The following is a 17,226-nucleotide window of genomic DNA, read 5'->3' on the forward strand; positions in this document are numbered from 1 at the left end:
ACAGACAATGAACCCCTGAGCCCATACTCATACATCATCAGAAGACATGGGGGAGGATTATTGTTGCCTTTCCAGTTCCTCCTGCGCCTGCATGCAGGGAAGGAGCATCCCACCATGACGGGCAAGCAGGAGGGGAAGCTCTTCCAAGGGCACCTGCCCTGTACCCCGCCAGTGCATGGACTGACCCTGCTCCAGAGGCTGCCTTAGCCTGTAGGCCCCACAGAAACCTGCCGTGCCCCATCCTGCTCCTCACAGGAGCTGGGGGGCACAGCCTGTGCCTGCCCTGCCAGAGGGGATCGCCCAGTGCCAGAGGGGCTGGGAGTAGAAGGGGAAGACAACAGGGCAAATACTTAATGGAACTGCAAAGCTTGACATCACCTTCCTGTTTTGCTGGAGTGAGCAGGAGCCCTCGGGAGCTTGTTTTTGATCAAGCCTGTCACTTTCTCAGCTCCTTTTGCTGTAATGTAATTATAACAATACTTTCCAGGTCATAAACAGTTCAGCTGGGCATGGCAATAATTGGAGCTGCATGTTTTGCAGTAAGCCCCTAATAACCACATTAGCACAGACTAGAAGGCATTTGTCCCACGGTGTCCTTGTATGTCCTCCTTCTTCCCCAGCTGTTTCTGAGTGCCCTGACCAGGGCATATACTCTGGGGGAGCCTTGAACAGGGCTTTGCCCAAAGGCCTGTGGCAGCGCAGGGTGCACAAGTGCTCCAACGGTCATTTATGCCCTTTTCAATCCTTTGTTTTTCATGGCCGGGGACTAGCAGCAAGTTGGTTGTGGGGTTTTTTCCTGCCCCGGGAGCAGCGATTTTTCTTACTGAACGATGGATGGGGCATCTCCAGAGCATTGCCCTTGCCCAACCTCCCTCCTGGTTCCCTTCAGCAACCAGAGAAATTCCTGATCCCCGACGCCAGGGTGCTCTCCTTCCAGAGAGCCCCATCCCCAACGCGTGTGGCTGTGTGAGGTCGCAGAGAGCGGCCGTGACGGAGGGGTGCAGGAACGGGGGCAGGTCGCCGAAGCGCCCCACGGCGGGGCGGGAACGGTGCGGCAGAGCCCGGGGGAGGACGCGGCGGGCGGGGGTGCCCCGGGACAGGAGCCGCCGCTGTGTCCCGCTGCCGACCGGAACGGCTGAGCCCGCGGCAGGTGCTTGCCCCCGCCGTGGCGGTCCCCAGCTCGCCTGTCCCCGCCGCTCCAGCGCCGGGGGCCGGGAGAACCGCGTACTCCCTCCGCGGTGGCCTCTCCGGGAGGTGACGAGGCCAGCCTGGGGAGGGGGGAAGGGGTAAAGCCGTAGCGGCTCTGCAGACCCAAGCCCTTTGGGGATCACGCTTGACGGGACAAGGACAAGGAGCCCACGGGGAACAGAAGTGCCGTGGAGGGCGTGAGGGCGCGGGGGTGCGCGCATGGGGCATCCGCGCCGCGCACGTCCCGCCGGGCCCGCGGGCGCAGACGGCAGCTCCCCGTTCACCCGCGGCGGTCAAATAACGTCTGAATTACATCCTTGTAAATATTGACTGTGGCCATCTTCTTCGTTTCTGCGCATAGTAACTGAAATGTTAAGCCCGGCGGAGCCGGGGCCGGGCTGGCTGCGGCGCTGGGCAGCGGGGGATGAGGAGGGTGTGGAACACCGGGCCGGGGGAGCCGGGGAGGACGGGGCACATCCGTAGGAGCGGGCCGGGGGCACCCGCAGACCTCGTCGGGCACTGAGCATCGTCTCTCTGCGTGAACGCGCCGACCGCGCCGAGGATGCTAAAGGGAGAGGGCTGTCCGCTGGATCGGACTGCAGTCTAATTTACAAGTCTTGTAAGGAGTGCGGGGTGGGGGGGTAAGAAGAGACGGAGAAGGGTGATGGGAGATGTTCCTGGTCCGGCTTCATCACACGCCGACGTTAATGAGCGGCGCACGGCTGCGGCTGCAAGCACAGCCACCGCCGCGTCGACTGTGCCCCCCCGCGACGGAGGTCTCTCCCGCGGGCAGCATGACCCCAACCGGTGTCCTCAGCCGCCTTCCCCCGGGACCCCTCCCAGTGCACACCGGGGACTGACCAGCCGTGCTCTGCCGTCCCCTCGGTTGCCCCTCGCCGGGCTCCGACCGCCCCTCCACGCACCGCCCCCCGACGCCGCGCTGCCCGGGCGGGGCCCCTGCCCTTGCCGGGGCTGCCGGGCTCTCCTCGTCGGCGGTGCCCACCCCCCCAGGGGGATGGGGAGCGGCGGTCCCGACAGTGCGAGTGGCTGCCTGGCGGCTGAGCCTCCGGACGCCGGCTCTGCGCATTTGGTGGTCGTTAAAAACAATTTGTTTCCCTCCCCGTTTGGGGAGGGGGAAGGGGAAAATCATTCCAGGGGAGGGGAAGGGCAAGAGGAAAAAAGAGGAGAGAGAGGGAGAGAGCAAGCGAGAGAGAAACACCAAACCCAACAGAAAACCCGCGCTCCGAACTATTGGGACACGGAGCGAGGAGCGAGGCGGAGGCTGGCGGCGAGGTGCGAGGGGGAGCGGGACGGGCCGCGGGAGCAGACCGGGCCTGGGTGAGGGGGCCGTGGGAGCGGGCCGGGCCGTGGGAGGGGCGGGCTGCCCCCCCCCGTGGGTGGGCAGGCGGCGCCCGGTGCCTCCGCGCTGCCCCCCCGCCGGTCTCGCCGGGCGGGTCTCGGCGGTTCGGCGCGGCTGCCCGGTGACCGCTACCGCCTCCCCGCAGCGCAGAGCGAGCCCCCACACCTCGGAGCCGGCGGCCAGCCCGACGGTGGCTCCCATCTCCCCACCATGAACACCATCGTCTTCAGCAAGCTCAGCGGCCAGGTGCTTTTCGAGGAGGACGCCAAGGAGCGGGACCGGAGCGGCCGGCCCTACGTGGGGGTGGTGGAGGGACCGCACCACGCCGAGGTGCTGCTGCCCGACAGTCCGTCCATCAAGGAGAGCCTCAGCCTGCGCAACCGGCGGACGGGGTATGCCGTGCACTAGTCTCCGCGCCGCGCACCGGCTCCGCGGGACGGCCCGGCGTGCCGCTGCCGGCATTCCCGGCCGCCGCGTAGCCGATTTGGGGTTGCGAGATGGGTTTCTAGATGTGCCGTCCCCCACGGCCCCGGGTCCATACTCTCCGGGACTTCATTCCACAGCAACGGTGGGAAAGTCCGGTAATAGATGATGCAGAGGTGTCCGGTTGGGCTGGAATGTGCCAGATAGAGGGCTACTGTCCTGCGGTGCTTGACCCCCCGCTCTTTGCCTCCAAACGAAAACCGGGGAAACCTGGGCTCGTCGGTTTGGTCGGGCTCTTCATGTAATTAAAGCCCCTCAAATAGAGACGCAACACGGAACGTGCGAAACCTGGGATAGGGGGCGGCCGCGGGGCCGGCGCTCGCCGGCGGTGCCGGGGCAGCCGGGTCGGGGCCGGGGCTGAGGCGGGCGGGCACTGCGCCGTCCCAAGCACTTGTTCCGCCGTCCCTGCTGGTTTGCAGGGCGCTGAGCGAACGGACGGGAAGGAGCTGCGATGTCGGTGCGTTCCTTGGGATGGGATTTAAAACCGACTGGCGCGATGCCATTCAAGGGCTGGGCAGGGTGATGTTAGGGATCGGTTTTGCTAAAAAGGCAGCTGTGGCTAAGCCGTCTGCGAGTGATTTTTTTGTGCTGGAACAGGTGAAATAGGAGGTGATGAGAGGACGTGTTAGCTCCGGCGGGTTGTCAGCCGTAGCTCGAAGGGTTGAACTGGCGAGCGCAGACCAAACATTTCGAGTCAGCTTTGCGAAGTAAAGACTAAGGAGCACTGTCAGGAGGCACTGAAACTGAGAAAACCCGAGCAGCTGTTTCTACTGCCGAATTTCCACCTTAACGATTGCATCAGCTCGTACTTTTAACGGCGGTGCTGGTTGGTAGGACGCAGGTTATGTTTCATCGAAACGTTATTAGCAGCCGATCGCGGCGGAGCTGGGTTGCCGAGGGAGCCCTGGACGGTGCAGCGCCTGCGGCCGCCCCGAACGGCACGACTCGACAAGGCTCGGCCCGGCACGGCATGGCATGGCTCGGCCGGGCACGGCTCGGCGCGGCGGGGTGCGGCTCGGTACAACCCGGTTCGGCACGGCCCGGCACGGCGCGGCATGGCCCCTTGGCGCCCCCTGCCGCCGCCGCCCGGAGCCTCCGCCCCGCGCAGCGCTGCGCGCCGGTCGTAGCGCCAGCCCCAGCCCGCTTGTGGGTTTTCCTTCCTATTCCTCCGGCTTTATTCGCTCGCTTTTTATTTTACACCGTTTTTTACAAAAGCACTTTTTTTTTAAAAAAAAAAAATGAGAGTTGCGTTTTATTCCCTCCTCCCGGTTTCACCTTTTTTCCCCGCCGGGCGTGGGGCTTTGGGGGCTGCTTCGCGTCGCTGTCGGTGGCACTGGGACCGGCACGCCTGCTCCCCCGGCGGCACTCCTCGCCGCCGGCTCCGCGCAGGGAAATCACCCGGGATGCTCGATGCCGCGGGTATCTCTGAATATGACTGGTAGATAAATTCGGGCAGGGAGCAGTCCCAGTTGGCCCCGGGGGCAGTCCACCCCGCATCCCTGTTCTCCCGGCTGCGCAGCTTTGGGGTGTTCGGGGCCGTGCGAGGTGGGCCCTGGCCCTTCTGGAAAGCCCCTCTGTAAACAGACCGACCATACGCCTGGCAGATGCCGGGCACCGAAAGCATCGGGACACTCAAACCCCGCACTGGCGGAGCCCTGACCCCGCTGAAATCCCCGCGGTGGAGCCGCCCGGGCCCGCAGCATCATGAAGGCCAGCGCCCGGGACAGGCGAAGCCGGCCCCGAGCCCTCCCTTCTCGGTCTGCTCCCCCAGGCCCTCCACCGTAGTTTAGGGGAGCTGCGGACGTCGCCTTCTCCCGAGCAGCCGGCCCGGGGCGAGGGTTGCGGCCGTGAAAAGTCCCCGAGCGCTCCGCGGGGACGGGGCTCGGCTGCCCCCGGGCAGGGCGCAACCCCCCCGGGCAGGGACAGACCCCGGCAGGGCGCACCTCGGAGTCAGCGCAGCGCCCCCAACAGCGGGCTTCCCCCAAGCGGGGTCCCCCCTCGGGCAGGGCGCACATCCCTGCGCACTTCCCGCACCCGCGGCCGCTCAGGGGAGCTCGGCGCCGTGCCCGGGGCCGGGGAACGGGGGGCCGGGCAGATGCCCACCGCCCCGGCCGCGGCCCTCAGCGCCCCTTCTCCGCGGCAGGGCGCGGCAGAGCGGCGGGAAGGTGCGGCACAAGCGGCAGGCGCTGCAAGACATGGCGCGTCCGCTCAAGCAGTGGCTCTACAAGCACCGCGACAACCCCTACCCCACCAAGACCGAGAAGATCCTGCTGGCCCTCGGTTCCCAGATGACCCTGGTGCAGGTAAGGGATCTCCCCCTACCCCCGCCGGCGGCGGCTGCCCTGGTGCGTTTCGTGGACGGGAGGGACAGCGACAGCATCAGCCAAAAGCCCCGCTGTGAGCTGAGCAAGGGGCAGCGCTGGGCTTCAGGGGAGGCATCAGTGCATCCAGCAAGGCCAGGGGTCCTGTGCCGATCCTTCCCTCTGCCCTTCCCAGGGCTCCCCTTCCAGCAGGACTGTATCCCCCAAACAGGAATTCCCACATCTGGAGCTATCCTGGCTGGGGAAGTGATAAACGCAATTGGCAAAAGGTGTGTGCTTTCCTTCATAGGAAAAGAGGCCCTCATCCTTTCATCTCCTTCATAAATACAGTGGAAATATTTTTGCTTAGTCTTTAAAAATCTCCAGGTAAAAAAAAAAACCCAGTAATGGGAGATTTCAACACAGAGTAGGAATTGTTGAGGAAGTTGTAGAGAGCTACTCTTTTCCCTTTTGAAAACAGGCTAGAATAGAAACAGTTACATTGCTCGGATAATAATCATCACCTGTTGCACAGATGTTAGTGTTACCATACACACTGTGCAGCGGCTCAGCATGCAGTGACTGTGCTTCACAGCCTTGCAGGAATTTTCATGATAGTGTAATTAGACATGGGGAGTAATTGTTTTGCTTTCAGGTAAAAATCTCCTGAAATGTCTGGCAGTTGTGTTGCAGTAAGAGGTATAAAGTTGGCTACAAATGTTTACAAATCTTACTTCTTTGTTCTCTTTACCATCTGGCACTTAATTGAAATACATGGTTAGATGCTGTTGGTTGCTGAGTGATGCTGTCTCAGGTCTGGATGCTGCAAAGATTTATGCATTGTGAATAATTTAATTTCCTTACTGCAAGCTACTGCTAGGTGCATAAAATGAAACACAGATGTTTGCAGGATCGGGTCCTCAGCGCTCTGTCTAACACATTATGTGTCACTTTGCAAAGGACATGAAAATATTAAACTGACATGAAGTATTAGAAAAAGGTGGTAATTCAGCATTATTTTTTTGAGTACTCCTTCAAAAAAGCCAGTGCTATGAACTTCAATCCTGGTAACAGCAAAATGGGAAACTTTTACACTTTAGTACCTCACTGTGAAGCTATTGCACTAGAAAAAACACTGTAGCTTTGACAAAAATAATATTAATGTCTTGGAAAATGCCAGTTATAACTGGAAGATATAGTTAAAACAACTTCTCTAGCTTTTAAAAAATATACATGAAATGTTTGCTCAGACTTTTAAAAATATAATTACATAAACACTATCCATTCAATGCCACAATTCAACAGGAGTAGTTTATTGGACTATGGCTTTTAGAATATTTCTGTATTTTTACATGGGATTTAAGCCATATATCCAGAAGACACATTGTGAAGTCTTTCACATTAATGACTTCTTGAGGAGTTCTTCTCCCATTCTTTTATAAATGCCATGGAATGGACAGACAAGGGGGAAAAAAAATGTTTTTTTGTAGTATCTCTCTTGTGGCAGCTTTGATAAGTCCTGATGGGGATATGCTGTGTTAGCCTCTGTAAAAGCATCAAGTGAGCCATCGCCACTACTCCACAGAGTTTTACAATCTATGTAAGGTGTAGAATAAAATTAAAAAGAACCATTGTGGGGTATTTCTCTGTTAGACCCCCATGACTCCAGCAGATTTATGCTGAAGCTGAATTCGACCAGTGTTATTTCTATGAACTGTAATATTTGAAAGAGCTGTGCAAACCAGCACATCTATCTTCATTTACAGAAGCACACCATCAAAAAGAAACCCCAGATGTTTCTTCCATCATTTGGGTGCAATGCTCTTTTAATCCAGGAATATGATAGCATCTGTACGAGAGGTAAATACATATGTCTGGCACCAGCAGTAATTCCTCAGCCTGGAAGAACTAAACAACACACACCCCAGATCTATTTTTCAGATGCCCAGAAAGAACAAGACTGTAATCCAGATCAAAATTCTTGATCCCTCAGAGTGAGAGAGAAAGCGCCAGGCTGTGATCTCAGTCACGCTGGGTACACCTGCAGTAGCTTCCCTGGAGGCTGCGCTCTTTGGGCTGAGTGGTGTAACCACGAGCGGGTTTGGAACTGGGGTCTGGTATCTGTTGGAAAGTTTTGCTTCTGTCCCAGGACGGGCAGTTTGCAAAAGCATCAACCAGGGTCTCTTGTGATTGCTTTTCTAATCTAGTAACACCAGGCATCATTGGGGAACCAGGAATCAGTGCGTGATGTTTTTTCTGGGTTACATGCCCTCATGTTCTCTGTCCTCTCTCATATTTCCTACTCCTCTTCCATTTCTCGGTGCTGTCCTGCAGAGTTCACTCTTGGTGGGAGCACACATTTGCCCCCACAGCCTTCCACTCCTGTGGAGGCTGTTGTCTGCTGACAGCTATTACCCCTTCCCAGCATCTCTCATGTGCTGACACCTTGTCATTGGAAGCCCAAGGGAGGACAAAAGATACTGTTGAAAATCCCTTTGAGTTTCCACCAAATGCTGTTTAGGGAATGAACAGTTTGGTTTTGTTTTTCACTTGACTGCTGATCTTGGAAAAGGTCTTCAGCAGCTGCCTGGAAGATGGCGTTGGTCAGAGTAATATTGATAATATAGCTGTAACTCTTCTCCATGTGCTTTACTTTCACCTAATGAACCTTATTCCAGTATGTACCATCTATCCAAAGGAGCTTTTGCAGGACTATGGTATATATAAAACTGATCCTTCTGTGAGACACAGAGGTGAGCATATGGCCCTGTTTTCTACTGTTATTATTAGGACAGTATCTGTATGTCAGATCTTCCACAATTTTATTTTCATTAGTTTTGCTGTCACCCAGTTGGCTGATTTTTATTTACCTCACTATTACTTTGGCTTAGCTGCCTGTACTGGGGTGCAGTGGGACAGCAGGGGGCTGTTCCAGCTGCATGTCTGACAGTGCTGCAGAAGGGAAATCAAACTCTTTGAAGGAGGTAGGATTTCACAGAAATCATAAATCATCTTTTTTCTTAAAAAGTAGTAACAAAACCTGGGTCAAATTCTGGGCTGACTTATTCCTGAGCAGGCCAACAAGGTCTTCGGGAGTCCTCAAGGCAAATGTTATTGCAGCTTTCAGTGCAAGAGTCCAAAGTTTTCTACTTCCCCAACTGCCAAAGCAGGAAACCAAAAAAGCAATATAGTTTGAAAAGACATTTTATGTTTTACTCCAATTAGATTCCAACTTAGAATCCAATAATTTATCCTATTAATATGCTACATTTTCATTTGTATGATTACCACAGTGCTTGATTTATTTTATTTTAAATTTTGGTTTAGATGTTCTTGTGAAATAAAAAAGAAAAGTGGCTGTATATTCCTTCCAGAAAGAAATATGAATGGCTGTATTGTTGCAGAGAAGTTTTTTGCAATACTAGGATTAATATATTGGTCATGTGCTGCTATGGATTTAATAGTATTCGGATTCATAAAGGCATATCTGGATTACTGCAGGAGGAGAATCGCTTGATTTCTGTTCCCTTTCTGAAACTCTGGCTGCTCTTAAGCAGTGAAGCAGAACAAATTACAATAAAATTGAAGAGCCTTTTCAGAAGCCAAGCCAGAGGGTCAATATTTCATTATGCCAATCTAAGTACCTGATGCTCTTTGGGAATGACTGAACTGCTGTAAAATATGAATGCTGGAAAGCTGGAAATCTATTATCATTCTCCTTGGGTTTTGTCTTTTACTTCTTGAAGAACTACATGATCGTTACTTTATAAGAACAGTGAGTTTCATCATGCATTTTTTCAAGATATCTAGCTCTTTGGGAGGTTTCTCAGACAAGGATTTTCCCACTGGCTTGTATGTATATCATTGTTTGGGGTTTTTTATTATTTTTGGAGGTCACAGTAGTGTAACTTGGGATCATGGTGAAGGATGGATGGCTTTTGGCAGCTTTGGTTGTTTCTTTTTGTAACAGCTTAAGTGTGGTGCAAACAGGCATTTGTAGTGAGTGGGACCTACAGCAGTAGGCACGTGACTTTTTAAAGACCACATGGATGTACAGGGCAACATTTGGGGCTGGTTGAAATTAGTGACCAAATTGTCATTGGCTTTAAAGGAGCCAAGAGGTTCCTGCCAGAACCCAGGCGGTGGCTGGAGTTCGGCTGAGCGTGCAGCCTGGTCCAGCCTGTGGCCATGAAGCCTCTTCCAGCACACACATCTGGAGGCTGTCCAGGGCTGGAGAGTGGGAGACATGTTCAACCTCTTGATGTCTTAGAGATCAGGACTTTCCAGCAACATACACCAGTGTCCAAGCACAGGAAAGCAGCCTGACATACCACACTAAAGATCTAGCCTAGAAATCTCTTAAGTGGGTTTGCCTAAGTTTCCTCTGGCTTTAATGGGTCTTGTTGTAATTGCATTTGTTACAAGAGTTTCTGGAGTGAGCTTGCTGCTTTGTACTTTAGCCGAAAGCTCCTCTCTTAAATGCTGACTTCAGGTTCTTTCTTAATGATCAAATACTACTATTTCCTCCTCTCATAGCAGAAGACTTAAAATATGACTCATCTTTTCATATTGATATGCAGAAGGCAGAGCACTGGCATGGGAAGAATGAGCCCAAAATAAACCAAGAGTACCATGCAAAAATCACTCCTGCTAAATTTAATTGCTCTTATGTATGAGTCACACTAATACTACCCTATCTTTCCTTTCTGTACATGGCACTTCACTGATGAATTATTTCAATACGTAATGAAATGGAGCATAATGAAATCTTTCTCGTGAGAGCTTGGAAAGCTGTTAGTTTTGTAAGATGCTGCAGTAACTGCTATAATATTCAGTGGGACCCTGGATTGATCCATCTCTGTCATTACATACTTGATTTCAGAGTTACACTAAATCATGCAGCAGCCAGGTGACTGCTGCTTCAGCTGAGCAGTCTGCAGTGAGTTTGTTAAGGGCATTAGAAAGGGGATAGATTCCAGCCCACCTTTTCTGGTTTACTATAATGATCGCTGTGTCAACAGGATCCATATAAAAAAGTATCTTTGGAAGAGAATGAAAATTACTTACTCTTCTTTGCCAGCTACAGTTTTGGTCTTCTAACCTGTCATATGAAACTACATGGTTTGTAAAGTTATGTGTTTGACATATAAGCACTGATCTAGGGCTCACTGTGTTTTCAGTGGAACCCTGTTCCATGTAAATGTGATTTTAAGTAAAATCAAACTGATGGGCTTAAGGCGTCACTGCTAAATTCTGGGTGGGACTCAGAATGGAAGTTTTGTTTTTCCTTTAAGCAGATAGTGTTTATTTTTCTCATAATCACCCTCAAAGAGATTATCGATCCAGAATAATTAGCCAAATATTTCCATGTGATTTATACAACCTCAGCTACAATAGGCAGGTGACAAAAGTAGGGCCAAAATCCAACACTGAGGTCTACAGTTTGGCTCTCTAGTAGGTGGGGTGGCATGTATTGATAAAATGTGTTAGCTTGCTTAACATAAATTAAATTGTATGATCGTTCCTAGGTCAGAATATGGCTGCAAATAGTCCCCAGGTTCCTCTGTGTGCACTTTCGCAACACAAAGATGTGAGGGGGGCTATAGACTCCTGACATCCATTCCATTCTCCTTTGCAAGTCATGCCACTCTGCCTCCTTCTTGCAGAGGTCACGTCAAAACACACTTGTTCCTGCAAGTAATAAACAGCATTTTTAAGACCTGATTTATCGTTAAACAAATGTTGTTGAGAGTGTAGGTAACTTGCCTCTGCTCATGGTCTAGTAAGGTTAAGGTAAGGTCGCTCTGTCAGTATCAGTATTTCCTATTTTATGTATTTTCAAGTTACAACAGAATCAAGGCCAGCATTTTCTCAGGTATGCTTTCGTGCAAAGTCACTGCAAGTACATGCATCCCATTTGGTGGTTTGATTAGCACTGCTGGCACAGAAGACTGTAATGTGCCCTTTTGCTTGTTTGGTGCCTAAGGCACTGTGAAATCCTTGTGGTTGAGCCTGACTTTGGGGTGACTCCGTATGCTAGAAGGGTGCTAACGTGTCTGTTTCACAATGTCAAACTCCAGAAAATGCTCTGCAGCTGAGAAGGAAGACAAGCCAGTCTCTTGTTCAGTAGTCATCTTGTGAGGAATCTGCATCCTCACTGGTTTTTAGGGTTTCCACGACAGAAAGAGTTCATTAAAGCTGCTGCTTTGTAGAGCAAATGATTGATTTCTGCAGTGACTCAAAGTATGTTGTATTCTATGTAAGACTTTCGTGATACCCACTACCTGTCAGAGTTAGAGTACTGATAAAGCATGAGGGAGAATTTGGGCTTTTATGTAACCAAATTCAGAATGGGTTTCCTGTTCAACAGCCTTATAGCCTACATACATGTCAAAGGCAAATTACCAAACATTAGCTATTAGTTTTAATTTAGGATGTTATTAATATATTGAAGGTTAATATTGAAAGTTCAGGGCATTAACTTCAAAATAATTAAAAAAAAGATTAATATAAAATGAGTCTTTTGGTACACCTTAATTAAAACCTTGTTAACAATGAGGGTTTGCTAGCACTTGTGAAGTGTGGGAAGCCTGAACCTGCCTTTTGTCCGAGCTTCCTGCTCTGCTCAGTGATAGTTTCATGGACTCCTGTTAATGTTTCCCTCATCTGCCCTTCTCTTAGGACATACATAAAGCTCATGAAAACTCTGTGCGTTAGATTTGTTTATCTGCATCATTTTCAAGGGAAACTAATCCCTTCATTTTTGTGCAGGTATCAAACTGGTTTGCCAATGCAAGGCGTCGCCTGAAGAATACTGTCAGGCAACCAGATCTTAGCTGGGCTTTACGAATAAAGCTGTACAACAAATATGTTCAAGGAAATGCTGAACGACTCAGCGTGAGCAGTGATGACTCATGCTCTGAAGGTTTGTTGATGCTCTTTTTATCAGCTTTCAACTAATTAAGATATATTTTGAAAGTATCAGATACCCTAAGTTAGCTATGATTTCTCACGAAACACCCTCAGTGGATCTCTCTTTGCTTTTTGTGAATTAGGTGCCATTTTTGGCCCTCTACTACTATGCAGCCTTGCAAAGTGGGATTGCATAAGTTAATCGAGGTGACAGTCTGGCTGCATGTTATTTGCCTGTTTTGTATAGCATTGTTATTAGAAAGATAATTGTTAGTTCATTCATTTCTACAAGCCTGTTCCTTTAATCTTCATTAAAGGAAAAAATTGATTACATTTGTTGGTCTAAAGAAATGAGAAATCTCTTCACTGTTACTTTCCATGATGGAAGGATTATAGCAATATCACATCATTAAAAAGAGAATCTGATTAACTCGAGCAGGGCTTATTTAAGGTAAACTGAATATTACTGTTACTTATTTTATGTATTTTACAAGACAATGTTTTCCTTAAAATGTGCACTGAAATTCCCTTTCTTATCCAAATGAACAGATGCAGGAATTTTTTAAATAGCACCCTATATTTTTTAATAGAATATTTGTATTAATTATGTCCGTGGGTACTTTGTTTTAGTCCATTGTGACATGGAGATGCATTGACAGGAACAAATACTACAGAACATTGTCAGAAATCTGTATGTGAATTTTTAGAAGATTATGTTTCTCTTTGCCCTCAGTTTCAATTCTCTCTGTTCCAATTTCTGTTTGTACTCACATTTATTTGGTATACACTTCCCTTTAAAAGATTGGTTGCAGGACAATTAAATCATTGTCTAATTCTGAAGTACAAAGTTATTGTCTAGTTTTCATTATATTTATAGCGATTTAAAACATGTAGAGGAATCCTCTTGTTAACTATTAGGTATTTGATGTGTTACTGTGTCTTTGTTCTTTTGTTTTCAGATGGAGAAAATCCTCCAAGAAACCATATGAATGAAGGGGGATATAACAAACCAGTTCATCATACTGTGATTAAAACTGAAAGTTCAGTAATAAAAACAGGAGTAAGACCAGAAACAAGTGCCAATGAGGATTACGTGTCACCCCCCAAATACAAAAGCAGCTTATTGAATCGTTACCTAAATGACTCATTGAGACATGTCATGGCTACTAACGCAGCTATGATGGAAAAAACAAGGCAAAGGAATCACTCTGGTTCATTTAGTTCCAATGAATTTGAGGAAGAATTGGTGTCTCCGTCGTCATCAGAGACAGAGGGCAATTTTGTCTACAGGACAGGTAAGGGATTCTTTCTGCATCATTTCTAATACAGCCAGCTCTGGTGGATGGTGTCACCTGGGATGAGTGTCACCTGACTGTGCCTTTTATGAGAGCTGATAACTCCTGCCTGTCCTCTTGTACGAGAGTAGATCACTCCTGTTCATCCTCTCACATGGGAGTAGATAACTCCTGTCCACCCTTTCATTCACTGGAGAAGTTGTACCTGCAGTATTGGAGTTAAATGCTGTTATTAACCACTACTGAAGCTGGTTTGCTTTTTGAATGGAGCTATGGGGATGATTTTTGAAATTACACTTATGAGCTGTTTTTGTCAGCACTAAGACAAGCCTAAACAAGGAGAAGAATCAAGAGCATTCTATTATGACAAGGGAGGACTAGGGGAAGACTAAAGTACTCCATGGCCCCAGCTGGGAGGAAGGGGAGGGCTTTGAAATTTCAAGGTGGCGGTTTGTGGCACTTACATGAGCCACATGTCCCAGAATGGAGTGCACATGAACAGCTTCCCCTGTTGTACAGCATCTTTTCTGTCTTCAGAGTGCCTTCTCCACAGAGTGGTCCTTTGGTGCGTCTCTTTAAAAACACGTGGATTAGTTTAGATCATTTTCTGCCTCACTGTCCAGACACAGCACACTGAGCTAAGGGGCCACAGACTTGGCCATTAAATATCTTGGCTTAATGGGGTTTTTTTAAGGGTTACAAATAATTTATTATTTTAGTCTTATAAATAAAAAAAATAAAAGCGTGATTTATATAGTTCGCTGTGTTACCAGTCAGGGGAAGGCACGTGGGACTGCCCGGTTCGTGCCAGTAAATTGCTGTAAATCAGAGCATGATCAGGACTTGCTCAGGTCCCTGTGGGGCAAGGGGTGCTGGAAGGCTTCTTTTGTGAAGCTTGTTCTGTATGTCTTTGGGGGTGTCTTAGAAACAACTGAAGTTTTGCATCCCAAGCTCCGGAGGTCTTTGCCAGTATCTCAGGGTTTCCACCCATCGCAGCAGCCCTTACATTGTCCCAGGGCTGTTTTTGGGGGGTTATTCTGCCAGGGACCTCCCTGTGGGCAACGTCGTGTTTGGGATGGATGAATATTGCTGAAACGTACTGCAGGGCTTTGCACTAAAGTTACTATAGATTTAGATGTTGTACTTGGTTCCCCTTGGCTTCCTTGGCAGGCAGGTTCAGGTGCCTCTCGCCTTTGCAGCATCTCAAGTTTGCAGCTTTTGCCCTCTCTTTCCTGACACATTTCAGGTGATTTTTTGTCCCTCTGGTGGGGCCACAAGAATTTCAGGAGGCAGAATGCTCTGGTGGAGGTGGGAGGACATTGGTGCATGCACATTGTCAGGGGATGACTGAGGGGGCAGTGGGGGCTGTATAAAGAAATGGGATCTCGTTGGGAGCAAGAATAGTGCAGGCACAATGAATAAGTCTCAAAATTAACTCTCTCTATTCATTTAGCTTTTTTTTTTCCAACATACCAAGTGCATTTGGTCTGCATTATGGGCATATTGTCTGCCAAGTTTTATTTTTAAGTGAAAAGTTACTCAAGAACAGATGCAGCAGCTCAGATATGTAAACTTCTGTTTTTCTGTACTTTTATACCATAGCTTAAAAATGGCACACAATGACTTTTTTAAAAGTATAATAAATGTGCTACTGGATTAAGTTCTCCTTGCCAAGTTTCAAGCTGCACTGAAAAAAATACGGTCTTTAATGAGAAGGCTCAAACAGGCACACTGTAACTGTGTGAGTTCACAGGCTGAGCTGGAATGACTAAAAACCAGTACATTTGTCCTTAAAGTTCATAACTGACATTCCTGGAACTACTTTCGAGATCATATTGAAGTCAGTTCTTAAATATCTCTGTTAACAGTTTGAAGTGCTATGGCTTTTGATGAGAACACACCAGCAGGTCTCAGGATATAGTTTTATTCTTTTTTACTCTTCAAAAGCAGACAAGCAGTTGCCTGCTGATAAAAAGAAAAAGATCATGTGCACACACTATATTATTTGGTATATTCTTCCTATGTATGTGTGCACATTCAGGAAATAATAGGTGCAAATAGTTTCTTTTTTCAGCTGCAAGATTAGAGTCACATTAATGATTTTCTAGTGATATTATAACGTGCAGGAATTGAGCCCTTCATGAACAAAGCAGATATTTTCAAGTTGTCATCCATTCATGAAACCTGTTGACAAATAGATGAAACTGTCCAAATGATTGTTAAATAGGAAGAGATAAATAAGGGCATTTTATTTTTTTATGTCTTTTCTCTCTAATTTCAACACCTGGCATGGTAGTTCTCAGTGCCGTTATGTAGTAGACCTGTATCTGAGTTCTCAAAAATAGCTGCAATCTGTTTTGCTAAGCAAAATAACAGGGTATGACTTACTGTACCGCTCATACGCTCCTGAAAGCAGCTAGTGGATTTTTAAGTGAGATATCACTATTTATAAGGAGCTCCCCACCATAGTTTTTTGTTAAGTGAAATAGCTAATTTTTAACCCAAAGCAGTTGAAGCAGAGTTATGAAGTCCCTACTAGGTATTTTAGTTAATGAAGACATTTTGAGTAGTATGTCAAAAGGACAGAGTAAAAACTGATTGACACTTCACTTTTGAGAAATGTTTGGCAAGGCTGTTGTGCTTTTAAGAGCAAGCAGTCATTGGTGTTGAAGCAAATTCTATATTGTGTTTCCCTGGACAAGCAACTTTTCATAGCAGATCATGAGTAGAAACCTTACTCACTGCGTCTGGTTCGTGTTTTGGACTGCTCCCTGATTTTAGGTACATCAGTGTGTCTGAGTGACTTTTTTCTTGCAGTGCCCAGGCTCAGTGTGATCATGTGCATCTCAACAGTCTGCGCCAAATTAACAGGGTACGAGTGCAGTGTCCAACGACAAAACCAAGAAATTGCAGTTTAAAGTTTATAAGGAAAATGGGTTGTACAGTTTCCCATTTCGGTCATTAACATGCTTATAAACACGGGACCATATGCTGCTCTCGCTTCATGCAACTGGGAAATCCCATGTAAAGATCAAGGACAGGCTATAGAAACAGCGGTCGGTCGCTTTTTACCTCTGCGGGGTTATTGCGAGCTCCTGGGCAGCGGCCGTCGTGCTGGGGTGGGAGCAGCAAACCCCGAGCCGGGTCCCTCGCAGATGCGGTGCCTGCGCTGCCGCCTCCCCAGCCGCTCTGTCCTGCTCCGGCCGGGTGGCCGGGGGCCTGGGGAGCCGCCTCGGGGAGAACGGAACAGCCAGGAAAAAGTGCAGCGGTGCTCGCGTATGTCACATATGTAAGTGTTTCTGTCGTAAGCTGATATGCTTATGTATATAACGTGAATGCGTTCACTTAAGGCAGAAAATTTCAGTTTGGAATAATCCTAGTGCAGGTATAATATATAAACATATATAATTTGTCAAATATGTTTCTTAAACTGACCACTGAAAGACTTGGTTCAGTGTTTTTGTTCAGTTAAAAATCCACGTTGGAGAACAAGTTTTCATTAACTCCTTGGCATGCTGTCATTCACAGCAGGTTCGCCCTGTGACAGGAATAACTAAAACCAGACTTGCCTATCTGTATTTGTTGTACAAACGCACGCAGAAACAACAGTATGGCTGCAGCAAGCGCTCCAGAAGTCTGTAAGGAAAAGATGAAATAATGTTTATAGCGAGGCTGGATGTAAATCTGA

The 17,226-nt window shown here is 48.6% G+C and overlaps 1 protein-coding gene across 2 annotated transcripts in view; it reads left to right on the top strand.

The window, feature by feature from the left end:
* Positions 1–2,321: 2,321 nt before the first annotated feature.
* The window catches only part of MKX (mohawk homeobox), a 46,892-nt gene continuing 31,987 nt past the window's right edge, over positions 2,322–17,226 (top strand). For both annotated transcript variants that reach the window (XM_065629108.1, XM_065629109.1), the window contains exons 1-5: positions 2,322–2,481; positions 2,694–2,940; positions 5,175–5,334; positions 12,103–12,256; positions 13,203–13,538. In XM_065629108.1, the coding sequence (XP_065485180.1) occupies positions 2,759–2,940; positions 5,175–5,334; positions 12,103–12,256; positions 13,203–13,538 (832 nt within the window). In that variant the 5' untranslated portion in view covers positions 2,322–2,481; positions 2,694–2,758. The remainder of the gene's footprint in view (positions 2,482–2,693; positions 2,941–5,174; positions 5,335–12,102; positions 12,257–13,202; positions 13,539–17,226) is intronic.

The sequence above is a fragment of the Caloenas nicobarica genome, chromosome 2 (assembly GCF_036013445.1).
Source record: "Caloenas nicobarica isolate bCalNic1 chromosome 2, bCalNic1.hap1, whole genome shotgun sequence".
In the NCBI taxonomy this organism is placed as follows: Eukaryota; Metazoa; Chordata; class Aves; order Columbiformes; family Columbidae; genus Caloenas; species Caloenas nicobarica.